Genomic DNA, 20887 nt, shown 5'->3' on the forward strand with positions numbered 1-20887 from the left:
CAAGTAGTACCTCTTATCTGTTTCCACCAAAAATGTTCATAACTTTACCTGTATATGTGTTTCTTGTATGTGGGCATGTGCTCATGAGAGCAGAAGTCACTTTGCTTAAAGTCTACTTAAGGTGTTAACTGCTTCCACAGATTTGCTGTTTCATGTCAGTACATTTGTACCAAAGTATGACTTTTTACCTTAGTTCTGCCACTTGTCTTGATATACAGTGCAACCTTCTAGTCACTCCAGGGCTAAATAGAGAAGTTTCCATAATATCCTGGCCAAGTTTACTTCACTGTAAGTATCCATCTTAAATTTGTACTGAAAATTGTCCACTGGATGAGGGTGGTTGCTTGCTTAGTAGATAAAGCCCTCCTGAGGAGGGAGGAGGGGTTGGCAAGGAACTTCAATAGTTTTTTGTAAATTCAAGGGAGTTGACTCCTTCCAAAGATGGAGCAGCTTTTAGGAAGACAGACGAGCAGTCTAAAGACAATGCAGGAAAGCTTAGTATCAATGAAAGGAGCTTGCTTTTCTTCTTCACAGAGAAGTTAGTGCCTAGGAGAACTCTTTTAAAGAAATTGTGTACAATGAAATTCAGTAATTTTGAATGAATGGTAAGGGGTGAGAGGTAGACTCTTTCAATTTGCCTGTTAGAGAAATCCACATATTGGATTGCCCACGTAGTCCATACGTGCTATATCCGTTTTTGGCTTTTCAGAGTATCCTTATAACATATACTTGGGTAGTAGCTCTATCTTAGCTGAACACGTCTCTTGGAAAAACTTTCCCTCATATTTATACTTTCTACTTCCTTGTCCATAGGTTTGGTAAGACTGTGTGAATAGTGTGTAATCATACAATTTAGAAGATTTAAGTTCCATTTTTAGTGCATGTCATTTTCTTAAGTGCTGTAGTAGGAGTTTTGTTGGGGGCATTATACTTTTCTGCAGCACTGTCTTAGAAACTGGTGGAAATTGCTAAATAGTAATTATTAGCTTGGTATATAATTTAAGTTCAGAACAATTGTTTACAACATAGAGGATTATAATTGAGTTTCTATGATAGTCATGTTTTGTGTTTTAGAAATGGATGTAAAGAAACACCTTGAGACTGAAGCTAACTTCTTAACTTCCATTTTAAGAATATGCACTTGGTTATGATAGGAAAAAAGACATAATTCCTTGTAGCTTTACCTGCTCCATGTGCTACCCAGTACAGAAAGTGGGGGGAAAGAAAAGCTGTCATACAATTCTTATGTAGTATGTTGAGCCTTAACTGCTCCTATGGTCAGTAGTATCACTTGTTTACTTTGAAGTTCTAAAACATTTACCAGTGCCTTAAAGCAGGTGGACCTTTGATCCCGTAAGTGCTTTAAAAGTTGTCATACATTTTGTACTGCCAAACTAGCGCATGTATGGCAATGAAGGTATTGCAGTGCAAAGTGTGTTACAGCATTTAAGCTGCATCCTCTTCCCAGTATTTATTCTCTACTACAAGACCTAGAGCAAAGCAGAGCTGAAAGATGCCTTACAAATTTTAAGCGCCTTTCTTATGTCGCGAATGATAAGTTTTTTCCAATTTCAGAACATAATTGTACGTCTGTGTACTACAAAGTGTTTAACATTCAGACAAATGTGAATGGTGCTTCCTGCTTGTAACTGAACCTTTTTTTTTTCCAGGCACATTGGACATGTTGGCTGGGACCCAAACACAGGTTTTGATGTAAGTGCTTTTTTTGAGATGCTGTAATTCTGGTTGGAAAAACATGGTCATTTTCTGTTATTTGTCAGTGAAATTCCACTTTTGCTGTGCTTTCCTGGAAAGTTGAACTTTATGGCCATTTAATTTGCTTCCTGTTTTTTGGTAGGTACAGAATAGCTGCCAACATACTCGTTGGCTAGAGCGTATTGGGATGAACTTAAGTGTGGTGATGTCACAATTATGTAGAAGCAGCTGCCCGCTTCATTTAATTTTTTTCCAGATACCAATGTTGGGATCCACTGCCTAGTCCCTGTCAGAATTCATGCAGTTTGAGTGATCGGCAGAAAACAAGACAGATACAGCATTCTGATAAACTGTTTAGCGATTAACACATTAGTAGTTACTTTTAAATTATTGCATTGTTTTTAATTTTTAATAATGTTCTTGCTGCATAAGTGATAAATGCATGGAAGTATTCTTTAGTTCAACTTACCAAAGTTTTGGCCAGATTTTGTTTTTCGGACAACCCACATTATGCAGGGAAGTTGCCTTTATTCCTGTTGTGCCACTAAGAGCATGTAAGAATGTACTGAGGCAGTCTCCTCTGTATTTTCTTTAGTATTTCTGCCATTTGAGACCAATTATCTACTGCTGCATCATGCTCTTCTGTGAAATTTGGCATCCAGATTCCTTTTCCTTGTGGACTTTTTTCTGGATTTGGATAAACTAAAGAATATTTGGCAGGCATCTCTCAAGGATTTTCTTCTAAAGTTTGTTTCATTTTAGGAGTAAACCCAAAATGGACCAGTCTGATATTTGCTCTACCTTTACTAAAACATTTCTTAGATGTTCTTCTATTCTAGTCACTGCAGGGTACATGGGACATCTGATCTTGGCTAAGGGAATGTGGGCCATAAAAGTGACACCTGCACATACCAGACCTCAGAACTTCTCTGCCGCCAGTCGAACATCAGCTGTTCCTGCTGTACAGGCTGTCGGATCCTCTTCCCAAAAGCAAGTACCCCCCCTTGGGGATGTTTTGTTCTTTTGGGTCACTGCATGCCTGTTTAGGTTCATGTCATCCAGGAAGGGAAAGTGTAGGCGCAGTTGTCATATCCCCCAGAAGGACGCCCATGAGCTTTGCTTTTTCTGTTTAGGGTCTTTGCACAACCGTAAGTCCTGCTCCATCTGTCAGGCCTTCATCCCTAAAACTTTATGCAGTCATCTGCACGCCTTGAACATTTATTTAGAAAGTCAGCACCTTAAGCACTTAGCTTTAGCTATGGAGGGGCTGTCTGGTCAGCCTGTCGAGCCACCTAAGAAAAAGGCCAAAGTTGCTAGGCCTGAATCCGTTGCTGCACCTCTTCAACCCAGTGTCCTTCCTGCGGCTGACATTAGCATGGAGGAACGTTTGGTCACCGCCGATATAGGTATAGTGGGTACCATTGGGAAAGCCACATTCTCAGAGGTAATGCAGACGTCTGCTACCAATAGTGAGGCAGAACCTGTGCTTGTACTGGCCACCCAGACAAGTCCTTCTACAGTTACCAGATGTTAGCAAACTTAGGCCTACCTTGGCCCCTATGCCCTCTAGGCCTTCCCTGAAAAGAAAACAAAGCATGTTTCTTCTCCTGTAGAGAGCCAGCCACACTGGCAGGCATTTTCTCAGAGCTTCTTCAATGCTTTTATGGCTCTTAGGTCTGCTATGCCCTCATCCTTCCCAGTGCCCCCCCCCCCCGCTGTAATTAGCCCTAGATCACAGACTCAAGATATTTCTCAACCTGAAGCTGAGGACTCCTCTGACTTCTCTTCAGAGGATTCTCAGTCCTGTGTTTCCCTGTTACCATCTTGGTTATGCCTCCCCAGAGGACCGATTCTCCAGGTGAGGCTCTCACCTTTGGGGGAGACCATTCCTAAAATGAGGGAGTTTTTAAGTGCGATTCCACTGAGATGACAGAAGTTCAGAAAAGATTTGAACTTCTACAAATGGAAACTCCTGCTCCTTCAGCTATACCTGCAGTCTTGCCAGCTTTTCTGGCTGCTTTTAATGCAGCCTCTGTGAATCCTGATTCACAGCTCCCTGCCCGTCAAAGGGCTGACAAGATTCTAAGGTCCCTGAGGGGGCCACATTTTGTATTAAATGCCCTGTAGCAGACCCTGGCACTGTATCAATTTCAGCTGATAAGCCCTCAAAACTGCTTCCATGCACCTCAGTTCCCCTACAGATAAAGATAGCAAAACCATGGAGTGCCTTGGAAAAAAGGTTTGTACCTCGGCTACCCTGGCATTCAGGGCAGTAAACTATCAAACTCGTATGTCAAAATATCCCCTAACCCTTTTAGGACAAGCCACTAAGCTTCTGAGATCCCAGAATTTCCTGCCAAGGCACAGATATCCAGCCTTATATCCTTGTCTTTTCAGGTCACTCAGCATTCCATTAGGTGCAGCTACACTGCAGATAAAGCCTCTGCCAAATCTGCTATGTCTTCCTCAGTCCTGAGAAGGTATTCCTGGCTATGGTTCCAGCCCTTACCTGATATTAGGGCAAAACTATTGGATGTGCCTCTGGGCAACTCTGCCCTCTTTGGGACAAAGGTGGCTGAGTTGGTCAAAGCTCTGCAACAGAAGGAGTTACAAGACCTGAAGCACCCGTTTTTCTCCTTTCCCCAAATTCCACAGGAATTACCCCTCAAAAATTCAATTTATAAGGAAACATTCTGTTGTTCCTCCTCTTTCCAGGGGGCATAAAGAGCACCAGGAAGCAACAAACTCCTTCCATGCCTGCTCAGTCTCCAGCCCAGAAGCCTCAGTTTCAGGACAGGGCAGATTGTCTATAACTACCTCCTATTACTGAACAAACCTCTCTATTCCACCCCTCCTTCTCCTAAGACTGACTCTGTCTCCATTTGGAAAAACATTACCTCAGACAGGTGGGTCTTATCAATCATAGAAAATGGTTATTTCATGACCTGGATCACAACACCTTCCTTGAGGGGTATTCCACAGCCACCCAAAGAGCAGCTTCCCCTTTTTCAGCCAGTTATAGACGGCCTTATTAACGAATGAACAATTCAGTCTGTCCCTATGACAGAAAAGGGAAATGGTTTCTATTCCAGACTATTCTTGATCACAAGAAAAGATGGTCCCCAGAGACCTGTCCTAGATCTTTCCCATCTCATTCTTTTCCTGCAAGTACCCACCTTTTGAATGCTCACTCTGCAGACAGTCTTCCCCTTGATTTTTACATCAGGGATTCCTAGCCACCTTAGAATTCCTAGCCACCTTGGACATCAAGGATGCTTACCTGCACATCCCCATAAGACACAACTACAGGAGATACCTACACTTCTCTGTGGGCTCCTCACAGTTTCATTTCTCTGCCTTTTCCTATGGACTTCCTACAGCACCAAGGGTCTTCATGTGCTTGGCACCAGTGATTGCCTTCTGCAGGACTCAAGGGGTTCAACCTGGATGACCCTTCTGATCCAGGCAGATTGTTCAAAGTCCTTGCTACGCCATCTGCAAACAGTAATATCAGTCTTGCAAGCACTGCGTTTCAAGATAAACTACCCCAAGTCCAACCTGAACCCCTCTCAGTACCAGATATTCTTGGGATGTAGGATAAGGACGGATGTCATGAGGGGCATTTTGCCACCTGTAAAGGTGGACAATTTAAGGCAGTACCTGCTCTGTCCTTAAAGCGCAGTCTTGACTGCCAGGCAGTACCTCGCACTCCTGGGTCATATGGCATCGACTGTTCTCATGTTGCCATTGGCAAGGCTCCCCATGAGAAAGTTACAATGGTACCCAAGGTCTGTATGGACACAGCACTCTCACCCACCAGAGTACAAAATCTCCTTCTTACCTTGTCTCAGGAAAGAGATTCTCTGGTGGTTGAATCAAGTGACCTCCAACCCAGGAATCCCCGTACAGGCTGCCTTGCCAGTACAAGAGATGTACACGGATGCCTCAGATCTGGGATGGGGAGCAGCCATGGGTTCCCTAAGAGTCCAGGGCACTTGGTCAGACTACATCAGACAGGAACATATCAATATCAGAGCAATGAGAGCAATTCTTCTGGCCCTGAAGGCTTTCCAACATGCACTGAAGCAAGGCCGCCTAAAATTGTTCACAGACATTGCAATTCTGTGGTATGTGACCAAGCAGGGGGGGCAAAATCCTATTTGCTATGCAGACTTAGCTGTCCAAGTCTGGGAGCTTGTGACACAACAGGGAGTCACTCTGCAGGTAGTGTATATCCCTTCAGAGCAGTACACCCAGGCAGACACCTTGAGCAGGTCCATGTTAGTCCCACGAATTAATGCTCTACAGGGATGTGTTCTTGGATGTAGTCCACAAATGGAGTGCAACTGTGATAGATCTGTTTGCCTTCCCTATGAACAGAGAACTTCTACGATTTTGCACTAGGCTACCCAGTCCTCTGGCAAGAGCAACGGATGCCTTCAGTCTTTTGGAGGGGGATGTTTCTGTTTGCATTCCCCCCCTTTCCACTTCAGAAAGTCATACTGAAAATCCAGCAGGACAAACCAAAAGTCTTGTTGGTGACTCCCTTTTGGCCAAGACAGCATTGTTTCCCCCTCCTTCTGCATTTAGCCAGGAGCAAGTCACCACAGGTTACCTCAGAGAGGACCTTCTCGCACAGGACAAGGGATCACTTATCCATCCCCATCTACAGTCTCTGACCCTTACTCTGTGGGTGATAGAATTCTGATCCCTTACAGACACCTTTACAATGAGGACACATAACAGTCCTGCAGGAGGCCAGGAAACCTAACATTAGGAGATATTTTGTCTAAATGAAAAAGATTCTCCAATATGGTATCTACAAAGACAGTTGGACCTTTTTCAGGATGATCCCTTGGTACGGTCATACCTCTGTAAACTGTTGCAGACAGGGTTGGCATACTCCTCTGTTAAAGCCCACCTTGCTGCTATGTCAGCTTGTCTACCTCTGGACCCCCTTTGGCATCTCTATTGCCTGCAAAGTTATTCCTAAAGGGAGTGCTGCATCTCAGGCCCCCAGGAAACCTGTCCCACCCCATGGGACCTGAGTTATGTTTTAGAGAAGTTCATGGTGGCCCCTTTTGAACCAGCTTCTAAGGCATCTATAAAACACTGCACTTTGAAAACAGTACTTCTGGTAACCTTGACATTAGACAGGACAGTGCCAGAGTTGGCCCTCATGGCTTTTCCCTTTTTCCTCACTTTTCACAAGGACAGGGTAACTCTTAGGACCACCCCTTCCTTCACGCCCAAAGTTGTCAATGATTTAACCTTAAACCAAGCTATTCACCTTCCCACCTTCTTTCCTCATCCTGAGAAATGACAGTGAGAGAGTCTTGCACTCCCTTGATGCGCACAGACAGCTTAGATTTTACCTTGACAAGACCAAGTCCATCAGGAAATCAGAGCAACTGTTTGTCTCCTTTCATGTCAGGGCTCTGAAGAAAGCAGTGACAAATCAGACCATTTCTACCTGGATTTTCAGGGCAATTTCTTTCTGTTATGTATACCATGGAAAAGCCTTACAATATAAGATTAAAGTGCACTCCACTAGGACTATGGCTTCATCTGGGGCTTTCTTTAAAGGGCTGGACACTGCTTCTATTTTACAGGCAGCTACAATGGACCTCTGTCCATACCTTTGCCAAACATTATAGATTAGATCACATTCCCAAATCTAGGGGTGGATTTGCTAGGGCAATCCTTCATTAATTCTGAGAAAATAGTTCCAATCCTTCACCATATTCTTCCCTTTAGGCTTTGGCACTCACCCAAGGGTTTAGAATACTGCAACATGAGGGTAGGACATAGAATAGTTGTGTAACGTCTTACCATAACTATATTTGTCCTTATCTTCCATGTTGCAATAATCCTTCCCCCTTCTTCCATTAAACTGTCCCTTCTTGGATGGCACTGGACTTGCACAGTTATCGTGGGAGTGGGGTCCACCTGGGGTGCTCAGTTCTGAGGTCTGGTACATGCAGACGTCAGTTTTATGGCCCACGTTCCCTTGGCCAATGTCAGACGTCCTATGTACCCTCCAGTGATGAGAAGCTTTTGTATACTGGCCAGATGTTTGGGTAGCAAGAGAGGAAAACATAAGGGTTTGGAATACTGCAACATGGAAGAGAAGGACATCTATGGTTATGTTAAGATTTGTACAATTATTCTTTCATATGCAAAAGTCCTTTAACCATTTGTTGACCATGCATAGCTTGCTTAAACTCACTCCTTCAGATCTTCCAGAATAATCACTGTAACAGTAACTGTTCATTGTAATGTCACTGTTGCAGTAGCCTTTAGAACAAATGGAACTCAATGACACTGTCCTTTCCTGAAGCGATTCAAGATTTTGTTTGTGGACAGGTGGATGAAGGGACAGATAAAAGGGGTTTCTCCTCAGATTTCTGATTCCTACTCCATTTGAATTAATCAAGAGCAGGTTATGCTTAGTCACCAAAGCAATGGATGAAGGCAAAACAGTATGCACCACATACCTCAACTGGCCAAAGCTTTTGACATAATTCCCCCATTCAAGCTTAGTGGAAAAGCTAAATAAACTGGGAATAAACCCCCTATGTCACCCTCTGGATTGCCCATTGGCTTACATATAGGATGCAGGAAATCAAAATAGGAGAAGTTACATTCACTAGCAAGACCAGTCACAAGTGGAGTCCCCCAGAGTTCTGTGTTAGGACCTCTTATTTGGCATCTACTTTTCTGAAGTAAAACCCAATACCAAAAGGCTCTGGCTGAGTAAGTCTGCTGATGACTGTAAGTTAGGAACAGTCATTGAATCCCCAAATGACTTGACTATCCTTCAGGAAGTTTTGTTTCAAGTAACTGGTGCCAAAGTCATGGACTGAACCTATATCCCAAAAAATCCATTACTGTATCCTTTGTGAAGTTATCTACCCCAGGGAATTACCAAATTGACAATACACCCATAAGAGCTGACTCAGTTGTACAGGATTTGGGAACTTGTGTCGACAGTGACCTAACTTGTGACCAACATGTGTCCATCGTTGCAAGAATGTCCTTCTGTATTGCTCAGCTTGTATAACCAAAGGGATTGTGTCTAGAACTAGGGATGTCATTGTCCCCCTTTACTCAGCCCTCATTAGGCCAATCATTGAATATAATGTCCCCTTTGGCATAGATCTGTCCAGACACATGCAACAACTATAATGCCCACAGAGATACCTTCCTAAAAGGATACAACGCCTAAACAAAATCCTACATGGACCGACTCAAAGCTTTGTCACTATAGTCTATATTTTATAGACTGCTAAAAGGTGACCTGTGCCTGGCATACAGGGCATCCATCGACCCAATACTGATGTCTGTACTGCATAGTAGTAAATCAAACTACATCAGAAATGCTCTTTCTAGGCATCCACACCTTTTCTGCAACATCAACAGAATGGTTTGGAGGGACAGGTATATCTTGCAGAGAATACTGTTGCTCTAGAACAGACTTCCTATCCACATAAAACAAAGTTTATCCCAGTCCATATTCAGACACAACTTGGATCTGTGGATGGGAAATGGACAATGTACCCCAGGACTGTCCCTTGTACTGTTAGTGGACAGAGGAAACTCCTGAATGCTTTATCCCATGTATGGGTCCCTTCAAATTATCTGTGGTATGGTCCCACTTATTCTCATTTGGGGTAATGTATAATTATCAGCCGTAGGATGGGGTAAGGCCAATCACAAACCAAGTGGGGTAGGATTCATTTTAGCACAAAAAGGGAAATTGACTACGCTTAAAATGGTCCACACATGCAGCTAGCATAGTATTTAACTCTGAATTTATGAGAGCTTAGTTCAACTCCCCTTGTGTGGGGGTGAAACTATTGCCAGAATGCACTAGTGTTTTCAGTGGAAGAACGCTGAGGTTTCTCATTCTGTAAGGCAATACTATGAGCAGTTACAGAAAGAATTTCCAGAACCTGGACTGACTCCTCCAGTTTTGGAGGGTGAGTGTGTTACTGCCTGCAGATGTTCTTCATGTTTCACTGTTGCATTCATCACATTTGGGTTATCCCTGCCAGGGTAGCTCTCGGCCGGCCTGAATACCAAAGGATTAGTATTTCTGCATCTGTTGCTGTCGCTTCAGGACTGACGTCAGGTAGTCAGTAGTATAAAGTAAGGCAGCCAACGCCATTACATTAGTCTTTCTTGCCATGGAGCCCGAAACAGAAGCAGTTTGCATGGGTGCCAGTCGGCCGCTACCAGAGTTTCATCTTCCAAATTGAAGCTCAAGTCTTCTAAAGCAAAGTACCCTGTTGGGGATCCTTGTTTCTTGCACTAACCAATGTCAGAAAAAGTTAACAGTTGTATCGCCTATGGAAAGCAAATACCACACCGAGGCTTTCATTCTTACTGCGTCACTTGCTTAGGCCCAGACCACGATGTCCCCCGCTGTCGCTTCTATGCTTTGTTCAACACCAGAACTTTACGTCGGGCTCTTACTGTAGCTAGATATTTTCGCTTACTGTCCTCTAATTCTGATACGGCTTTGGTAAGTCATCCAACAGCAGATCTTCTGAAAAAGTGTAAAGATAAAAGACAGAGATAGACTGCACGGGTCCAAACCTACCGGCGACGCTCCCATTAAGCTAGTTGTCAGTTCTCCGGTCCTCAGTTCTGTGGATTCGCAGGCTGCTACAGAGACCCTTTCGGAGTCTGGAATGCCACAAAACTCTTCGACTAAGGATCCTACAGTCATCTCTACCTTGGATGGGTCCGGAGCCGCTGAGCAGGCACCAGCTTCCAAGGAAGGCCTTCGCACCATCGATTCTCGACACAAACAGACTTCTTTTGTGACTACCATTCTTTCGAAAATCTCCGAGTTTCTTAGGCCCAGGTTACAAGCCACACCCAAGGAACCGACCCAATCTTGGGCACCTGCTTCCTTGCCTCAATGTCAAATGCTTAATGGCGGAAGACCTTAGGCTAATCAGGGGAAGCCAAGCTACCCCTTCCAAAAGAGAGATCTGTCCCCTGTAGTTTTGTCTGAACAGGAATCCGATGACTGATGCATCTGAGTATGAAGACATGCAACCCCTCTCTGCCTATGAGGATTCTGATTCCTTCAGCCTCTCCCCCAGAGTATTTTTCCTTTGGGGAAACCCTGCACACCTTAAGGGAGCATTTCCAATGGGAAAGTCAGGACTACCCTCAGTCTAAAAATAGACAGCTTCCAAGGACCTGCTTTATCCAGGACAACTACTGACAGACAACACTACGGTTATGTGGTACATAAACAAGCAGGGAGGTACACATTCCTATCCCCTCTGCAGACAGCAATGACCTTATGGGACACAGCATTGGCATTTCAAGTTCACCTGCAAGCACAGTTCCTGCCAGGAAAAACAAATACTCTGGCAGACGAATTAAGCAGAAACCTCATGGATCCCCACGAATGGAAACTGGATCCACAAGTCTTCAGCATGATAATAAGGAAATGGGGATGCCCAGATATAGATCTATTTGCCTCCCCTCACAACTGCCAATTGCAGAGATTTTGCACAAGGATTTATCGCAAGCAAGCATGGAAAGTGGACGCCCTATCCTTCAACTGGAAAAATCTAACAGTATATGCTTTTCCCCCAATGCCTCTCCTTCCCAGGGTACTCCTAAAGGTCAAGACGAGAGAAGCCAAACATGATACTGATTGCACCAGTCTGGCCACGCCAGCACTGGTACCTAATCCTAAAGAGCTTATCTCAAGGTCCAGCATGGATACTGCCTCAAACTTCTCACTTGCTGACCCAACAAAACAATCCAATACTGCACAGCCAACTCAGGACCTTAAATCTGGTGACATGGCGGATAATGTAGCCATTCAGAACACTCCTCTTTCAAAAGCTGTTGTGGATGTTATTTTGGAGGCCAGGAGGCCCAATACCAGAAAATCTTATGCAGAAAAATGGAAGAGATTCTGTGCTTGGAACTGAACCAAGGCATTGACACCTGTGCACCAAATATCCCTCAGATTTTATAATACTTAACTGAGATGCTAAACAAAGGCCTTTCCTTCTCATTTATTAAGATTCATGCCTCTGCCATTTCAGCCCACTACAATACGGAACCACCTATTTTTTCTCATCCTTTAATAAGGCAGTACCTTAGAGGGACTAAAAACATTAGGCCTCCAAGGAGAGCACCAATTCCGACCTGGGATCTCAGTTATGTTTTGGAAAAACTCACACTGCCTCCTTTCGAGCTAGCATCAACAGCAGATATAAAATTCCTATCCTGGAAAGCTGCTCTGCTCCTAGCAATAACCTCTGCAAGGCGAGTCTCAGAGTTACAAGCACTCATGGCTGTGGAACCTTTCATAATTTTTCATCCAGACAGGGTTTCTCTGAGGACAAACCCTACAGTTATGCCTAAGGTGGTGTCCAGTGTGGCCCTCAACCAAACCATTCACTTGCCCACCTTTTATCCTAATCCACAGAACAAGGGTGAGAAAATTCTGCATTCTTTGGACATACACTGGCAGTTACGATTCTATTTGGACAGAACTACAGCTTTCAGAAAGACTGAGCAACTTTGTGTCATATGCTGCAGGATCACAAGGAAAGGCCATCTCAAAACAGACTATTTCTAAATGGATAAGCCATTGCATCCGTTTCTGCTATCTTCAACATGGCAAATCAGTGCCTAAGGGCATTAGGCCTCATTCCACCAAAGCAGCAGCCACTTCAGCAGCCTTCCTCAGAGGAGTACCAACCAAAGATATCTTAGAGGCTGCAACTTGGAGTTCAGTGCACACCTTCACAAAGCACTACCACCTACCACTTTACCACTGCAGTTCTGCAGGGCCTCATAGCCTCTCCTAATCCTATTTAGCCCAGCCACCCTTCCTCAGCTTTGGGATTCAACCCAAGAGTAATGACTGCAACAGTGAAGCACTATGAACATAGTACAGTTGTGTACCCACCATAAATGTAGATGTTCGAGTGTACTCACTGTTTCAGTCCAGGTTACCCACCCACCATCCCCCTTTTCTTTGCTGGGACTTTTCTGCACTTTTCTATCCTATACAACCTATTTTGGTGCATTTGCTTGTAGATGAAGGACATGTTATTATTGAGCATGCATTTTATTGGCATATTTTTTCAGCCTTCCATTTTGGGGGCACCTGACATCTGGGGCAAGAAAAACTGAAGAAAATGGCGTCTGCTGCAGCTTTTATACCCCTGGTGCACTGACGTCAGGGAAGAGGCGACAGCAACCGACGCCGGACCTAGACTTTGGAATTGGTGCCGACTGCGGGTAGCCTGCCAGCAGGATAACCCCAAGAGTAATGACTGCAACAGTGAATACACTCTAACATTTACATTTATGGTAGGTACACAACTGTACTTCGTGTTTCACTGTTGCAGTCATCACATTCGGGTTATCTGCTTGCAGTAGCCCTCAGTCGGCCTGATTAACAAAGTCTTGGGTCCTGCGTCGGTTGCTGTCTCCTACTGTGACATCAGGTCGTAAGGGGTATAAAGCATGCAGCAGACGCCATTATATCAGTCTTTCTTGCCATGCGGTGCCCGAAGCAGAAGCAGTTCGCAAGTGCCGGTCGGCCGACTCCTGAAATTTTCATTTTCAAGTTTCAGAACCGAAGTCTTCAACTAAAAGCTAAGAACCCCATTGGGGAAACTTTTTCTTGCTTTAAACCGATGTCAGTAAAAGCAAATAATTTCATTTCTTGTGGAAAGCAAATACCTCATAAAGATTTTCATTCGTACTGTATTCCTTGCCTAGGCCCTGACCATGAAGTACCTTACTGTCGGTTTTGTGCCTTATTTAAACCTCGAACTATCCGTTATCGGTATATTTTTGCTTCGAAATATTTTGGTGCTCTGTTCAATTATCCTGATATGTGTTTGGTAAGCCATCCAACTACCGACATTCCGAAAAAACTCAAAGATAAAGACTGAGACAGGTCACATAGGTCCAAAGCTGTTAATGACGCTTCTAAGCCAGTTACCAGTTCGCTGGTACTCAGTGAGGCACTTTTGCAGCCCCTAATACCCGCCACTTCAGATTCGCAGGCCTCTACTGAGACCCATTCGGAGTCTGGTATGCCGTGAGATGCTTCAACTGTGGAACCTGCAGATGTCTCTACTTTGGATGGGTCCGGAGCCGCTGTGCAGACACTGGCTTCTGAGGGTGTATTCAGGCCCTACTGACTTGCATATTAAACCAACGCCATCTTCTTCAAGGCCTAAAACTCTAACCATGCCTAGAAAACTGACGCCCAGACTGCATGGTCAGGCCTCTGTGCCTAAAAAACAAATGATAAGAATGGCTGAAGACCTTATTACTTTAATCAGGGGGATACAACTTTCCCCCCTCTAAGAGACCTAGGACTGAGTTGGCTTTTGATACTTCTGACCAGGATTCTGAAATTTCTGTTTCCTCTGATGACCAGGATTTATCCTGATCTACCTGTGAGGATTCTGATGCTGCGGACTCTATTCCCTCTGCCCCCCCAGAGGATTTCTCTTTTGGTGAAACCTTGCCTACTCTCAGAGCATTTTCATTGGGAAAGTCAGGATTTCTCTGATTCTAAAAAGAGGCTTAGGGATTTCTTACTCCTGCCCCAGCACAGGCCTTTAGCCATACCTCCTGTACTAGGCATTGTTGATGCTTTTTCGGAATCTAGCTTGGCCCCTGATACTTACCTCCTGCTCCCAGAAAACCTGATGGACATTACAGGGTTCATGACTCTCAAGTTCCTTTTCAAAAATCCTACTGCGGATCCTGAGACCATTTCACAGGAACCCAAGGGCATTAAAGCTACTACTGCCAAAAATCCTACCCCCTCTGATAGAGACTCCAGGGCGCTGGATAGATGGGAATAGAAGGCATACACTTCTGCAACTCTGGCCATTAGGGCCTTAAACTGCCAGTTTCATATGTTAAAAGTAGCCAGTTTCATATGTTAAAAGTAGCAACAGCATATTATTGGATTGCTTAAACAGAAAATGATTCCTGATTGTGCTGAAAATAAGGATTTACAGGATTTAATGCATTCTGCTGAACAAGTTGAAAAACATACTTTGCAATGTGGTTTTGATTCACTAGAGGCATCTTGCAGGGCTGCTGTAACTGGGTCTGTAAGAAGGCATGCTTGGCTTAAGGAGAATTCCTTGCCAGATCATGTTAACGCTAAATTACTGGATGCTCCCTTAAGTCAGGATCACCTGTTTGGCAACAAGGCAGTAGTAGTTCTTAAAAAGATGGAGGAAAAAGCTAAATCTATGCAAACTGTTAAATTTTTTACAAGTAAAACCTCTATAATTTAGTAGGCATTGGCCTTCTAAGAATTGGTCCTTTCCTGCCTCTTCCAGACCTTCTCAGTCCAAAACCAGATCCAGCAGAGCTCCCAGGCTTCATTTCAGGGTACGCACAGGGCTAAGCAGTAGGGAGTCTCCACTTACAAATCTGAGAGTAATAAAACTCCCCCCTGTTGTAAACTGTCTCAATGACTTCCAAGCACTTTTCAACTTACTGCCCCTCTGGGGGTAAAGATTTCTCTGCATGCAAAGAACTGGGAACTCATTACACAGGACAAATGGGTTTTAAATATAGTGTCCCAAGGATACAGATTTCACTTCCACATTTTACCAACCCCAAGCGGTTCACCAGATCTATCCCCAAATCAGCGAGCAGAGGCTCAAAAGCAAGTACTCTCTCTATTAAGCTTAGGGGCTATTCAACTGATACTAGAAGAGGAAAAGGGACAAGGTTTCTACTCTAGACTTTTCCTAGTACCCAGAAAAGACCATTCATGACATCCTATCCTGGACCTGTCTTCTCTAAACACCTTTTTGGTGATTCCAAAATTCAAGATGCTGACTCTTCACCAGTTGCTTCCTATGCTAGGCAAAGATGCCTGGTTGGCAACACTAAATTTAAAAGAAGCATACCTGCACATCCCAATCAGGGAATTTTGCAGAAGATACGTACGCTTCAAAGCAGGCTACACACATCATCAGTTCTCTGCACTGCCCTTTGGCTTATCTACTGTGCCCAGGGTATTCACAAAGTGCCTAGCTCCATTTGTTGCATTTTGCAGGTAAAGAAATATTCCAATATTCCCATACCTGGACGATTGTCTAATTCAGGCAGAAAGCCAGGATATACTTTTGAATCATCTGGCCTTTGTACAAAGGGTACTAACCTGTCTAGCGTACACCATAAACGAAAATAAATCATACCTGGTACCCTGTCAACAAATTATATTCCTGGGAGCAAGCTTGAATACAACTTCCCAGATGGCTTTCCTCACGCCAGGGAAACAAATTAATTTGACAACCATCTTCAAACAAGTGGCCACAAAAACCCTGCTATCTGCAAGGCAAATACTGCAAGCCTTGCAGTTCATAGCTTCCTGCGTTCTTCTAATTCCATGTGCAAGACTGTATATGAGGAAATTACAATGGTATCTAAAAAGCCTATGCTGTCAACATTCTCAGGATCTAGAAGCAGTGATTCCCATCATACCTTGCCTACACCTAGAGTTCCTTTGGTGGGAAGAGGCCTGCCACCAAAACAAGGGACTAGCATTCACACTACCCTCTGCCACCCAAACCCTAACAGATGCATCAGACTATACACGGGGGCTCACCTGGCAGGGAAGTGCATTCAGGGCAAATGGAACCCAAATCAAATGCACCTACATATCAGTCAAAAAGAAATGTTAGCTGTGCAGAATGCTCTGACATCCTTCAAGGACCACATTCTTCCAGGACAATCGATGGTAAAGACCGAGAACACCACTGTCATGTGGTACATAAACAAGCAGGGGGGGGTACCCATTCTTACCCCCTCTGCAGACTAGCCATGGCATTGTGGAACACAGGCTTGAGCTACCAAGTACATCTACAAGCTCAATTCCTGTCAGGAAAACTAAATACACTGGCAGATGGACTAAGCAGAAACTTTATGGACCCACACGAATGGAAACTGGAACAAAGGATTTTCAACGTGTTGACAAGCAATTGGGGGAGCCCAGATATGGACCTGTTTGCCTCCCCCAGAACTATAAATTGGACAAATTTTGCACAAGGACTCCCCACAAACAATTTGGAAAGTGGATGCTTTGTCCTTCAGCTGGAGAAACCTATCAGTTTATGCCTTTCCTCCTCTGCTCTCCGAAGTACTACTAAAGGTCAAACAGGACAGATCTACCCCCAAATCAGCAGGCAGAGGCTCAAAAGCAAGTACTCTCTCTATTAAGCTTAGGGGCTATTCAACTGATACTAGAAGAGGAAAAGGGACAAGGTTTCTACTCTAGACTTTTCCTAGTACCCAGAAAAGACCATTCATGACATCCTATCCTGGACCTGTCTTCTCTAAACACCTTTTTGGTGATTCCAAAATTCAAGATGCTGACTCTTCACCAGTTGCTTCCTATGCTAGGCAAAGATGCCTGGTTGGCAACACTAGATTTAAAAGAAGCATACCTGCACATCCCAATCAGGGAATTTTGCAGAAGATACGTACGCTTCAAAGCAGGCTACACACATCATCAGTTCTCTGCACTGCCCTTTGGCTTATCTACTGTGCCCAGGGTATTCACAAAGTGCCTAGCTCCATTTGTTGCATTTTGCAGGTAAAGAAATATTCCAATATTCCCATACCTGGACGATTGTCTAATTCAGGCAGAAAGCCAGGATATACTTTTGAATCATCTGGCCTTTGTACAAAGGGTACTAACCTGTCTAGCGTACACCATAAACGAAAATAAATCATACCTGGTACCCTGTCAACAAATTATATTCCTGGGAGCAAGCTTGAATACAACTTCCCAGATGGCTTTCCTCACGCCAGGGAAACAAATTAATTTGACAACCATCTTCAAACAAGTGGCCACAAAAACCCTGCTATCTGCAAGGCAAATACTGCAAGCCTTGCAGTTCATAGCTTCCTGCGTTCTTCTAATTCCATATGCAAGACTGTATATGAGGAAATTACAATGGTATCTAAAAAGCCTATGCTGTCAACATTCTCAGGATCTAGAAGCAGTGATTCCCATCATACCTTGCCTACACCTAGAGTTCCTTTGGTGGGAAGAGGCCTGCCACCAAAACAAGGGACTAGCATTCACACTACCCCCTGCCACCCAAACCCTAACAGATGCATCAGACTATACATGGGGGCTCACCTGGCAGGGAAGTGCATTCAGGGCAAATGGAACCCAAATCAAATGCACCTACATATCAGTCAAAAAGAAATGTTAGCTGTGCAGAATGCTCTGACATCCTTCAAGGACCACATTCTTCCAGGACAATCGATGGTAAAGACCGAGAACACCACTGTCATGTGGTACATAAACAAGCAGGGGGGGGTACCCATTCTTACCCCCTCTGCAGACTAGCCATGGCATTGTGGAACACAGGCTTGAGCTACCAAGTACATCTACAAGCTCAATTCCTGTCAGGAAAACTAAATACACTGGCAGATGGACTAAGCAGAAACTTTATGGACCCACACGAATGGAAACTGGAACAAAGGATTTTCAACGTGTTGACAAGCAATTGGGGGAGCCCAGATATGGACCTGTTTGCCTCCCCCAGAACTATAAATTGGACAAATTTTGCACAAGGACTCCCCACAAACAATTTGGAAAGTGGATGCTTTGTCCTTCAGCTGGAGAAACCTATCAGTTTATGCCTTTCCTCCTCTGCTCTCCGAAGTACTACTAAAGGTCAAACAGGACAAACAAGGACGATTTTGATTGCACCAGACTGGCCACACCAACACTGGTACCCCCTCTTGTGCAGTGCGTCACGGTTGGCCCCATGGCACCTGCCTCAGACGCCTTCCCTGTTGTCTCAACAGGAGAACCAGATTCTACACCTTCAGCTTCAAACACTAAACCTAGCAACCTGGCTTATTACCTAATAGGTTCATTGGTTAGTACTAGGCTAACTACCCTAGCGAGCCATTGTAAGCCTAGCCAATTATCCCTTGAGATTACTCTACACCTTGTGTTTGTAAGGCAAACACCTTAACCGTTAGGCCACCATCCCAATCTCTCCTTTGCCATCCCTCAGTAAACCAGTGATGTATATCATTTTAGAGGCAAGGAGGCCTAGTACTAGAAAATCTTTTATGCTGAAAAATGGAAAAGATTCTGTGCCTGGAACCACTCTCAATGGATGAGCACAACAGCGCTCAGTTTACCTCAGATTTTATAATACTTGACTGAGATGCTTCATAAGGGCCTGTCTTTTTCCTCCTCCAAAATTCATGCCTCAGCTATTTCAGCTCATTATAACACAGAACCTCCCCTCTTCTCTCATCCACTGCTTAAGCAGTTCGTCAGGGGGGCCAAAAATTTAAGACCCCAGGAGAGCTCCAACTCCAGTCTGGGACCTTAACTTTGTCTTGGAGAAACTCGCTCTTCCTCCTTTCGAGCCAGCTGCTACTGCAGATTTAATATTTCTTTCTAGGAAAACAGCATTCCATTTAGCAATCACTTCAGCTAGCATGGTATCTGAATTACAGGCCCTTATGGCAGTGGAGCCTTTCATCATCTTTCATGCGGACAGGGTGTCCCTCAGAACCAGTCCCTCCTTCATGCCCAAGGTGGTATCCAGTGTGGCTCTTAATCAGTCCATTCATTTGCCAACCTCCTTTCCTAATCCACAGAACAAAGGGGAACGGATACTGCACTCCTTAGATGTGCACAGACAGCTTAGATTCTACTTGGACAGGACTAAACCTCAAAGGAAATCTGAACAACTGCTGGTGGCATTTGCTGCAGGGACAGAGGGGAAGGCCATTTCAAAGCAAATATTTCTAAATGGATAGACCACTGCATTCATTTCTGCTATAAGCACCATGGAAAACCTATCCCACAGGGGCTCAGGCCCCACTCAACCAGGGCTGCATCTACTTCTTCAGCCTTTCTCAGAGGCATCCCTACCAGGGACATCGTAGAAGCTGCTACGTGGAGTTCTGTACATACTTTCACCAAGCATTACCATTTGCCAATTTTCTCTAAATCCAGAGCTGGCTTTGCCACTGCAGTCTTGCGGGGTCATATAGCCAGTCTTAATGCTATCTAAATTCCTCCTCCCAACCTTAGCTTTGGGAATCTTCCCAAATGTGATGACTGCAACAGTGAAACACGAAGAACATAGTACAGTTGTGTAAACTTACCATAAGTGTAGATGTTCGTGTATTCACTGTTGCAGTCTTGGATGTCCTTCATGGATGCATCTGCAGTCATAACAACTGGGTTGTCCTGTCGTCAGGCAGCCCTTCAGTCGGCCGGATTCCAAAGTCCGGGTCCGGCTTCGCTGATGTCGCACTTCACCCGGCGTCATCTCTGTTGGCCGGGTATATAAGCATCAGCCGGCGCCATTTTCTTCAGTCTTTCTTGCGGCGTGGCGCCGAAGCAGAAGCTGTTCGCAAGTGCCGGTCGGTCGGATCCAGAGATTACTTCTACCGAATACTACGAAGACTTCTAAAGCTAAGTACCCGTTGGGGACTCTTTCTTGCCTCAGCCGATGTCAGAAAAAGTTAATAATTGTTTAACCTGTGGGAAACAAATACCTCATAAAGATTTCCACTCTTACTGCCTGCCCTGTTTAGGCCCAGCCCGCGGCGTAGCAGCTTGTTCGTCCTGTGCTTCTTTCAACCGACGAGCGGCTTAGGCGTCGGTCAGAGTTTGCAGAACAGTTTTTGGTTCTGACTTTGCGTACATTATGCCGTCGGACCCTCCGACTTAGCATTCTGCCAAAAGCAAAGAAAAGACAGACACTCGCGGTCCGCGGTTTGGCGAAACCATGGTTAAGCAAACCGCGAGTGTCTCGGTTTCGGCGAAACCGAGAAAACTGATCAAACTACACCTGAAACTATCACTACAACTGAGGTCCCTGCTAACACTCTTGAATCGGCCTCAGAAATTTTACCCACTACGGTGCTTACCACTGACTTATCAGACACCATTCCCTTGTATGTCTCTACCCCAGCACGTGGTGCTGCTAGGCCTCCAGCAGCCATGTCCATTAAGGCCTTCGCCAGGGCTAAAGCAGCCAAGACTACTAAAACAGTGCCTGTTAAACACCCTTCCACGAGGCCCTCTGGCAGTTCACAAATGCTTACTTTGGCAGAAGATTTAATTTCATTAATTAGAGGA

General features: G+C 44.6%; 1 protein-coding gene across 1 annotated transcript in view; it reads left to right on the forward strand.

Moving 5' to 3' along the window:
- WASL (WASP like actin nucleation promoting factor) overlaps window positions 1-20887 on the forward strand; it is an 866451-nt gene that overhangs the window by 388583 nt on the left and 456981 nt on the right. Inside the window, exon 6 of the mRNA XM_044087330.1 lies at window positions 1671-1713. Coding sequence (XP_043943265.1) covers window positions 1671-1713 — 43 coding nt within the window. The remainder of the gene's footprint in view (window positions 1-1670; window positions 1714-20887) is intronic.

This window comes from Protopterus annectens, chromosome 11.part0 (assembly GCF_019279795.1).
Source record: "Protopterus annectens isolate FY-2018-M chromosome 11.part0, PAN1.0, whole genome shotgun sequence".
Lineage (NCBI taxonomy): Eukaryota > Metazoa > Chordata > Ceratodontiformes > Protopteridae > Protopterus > Protopterus annectens.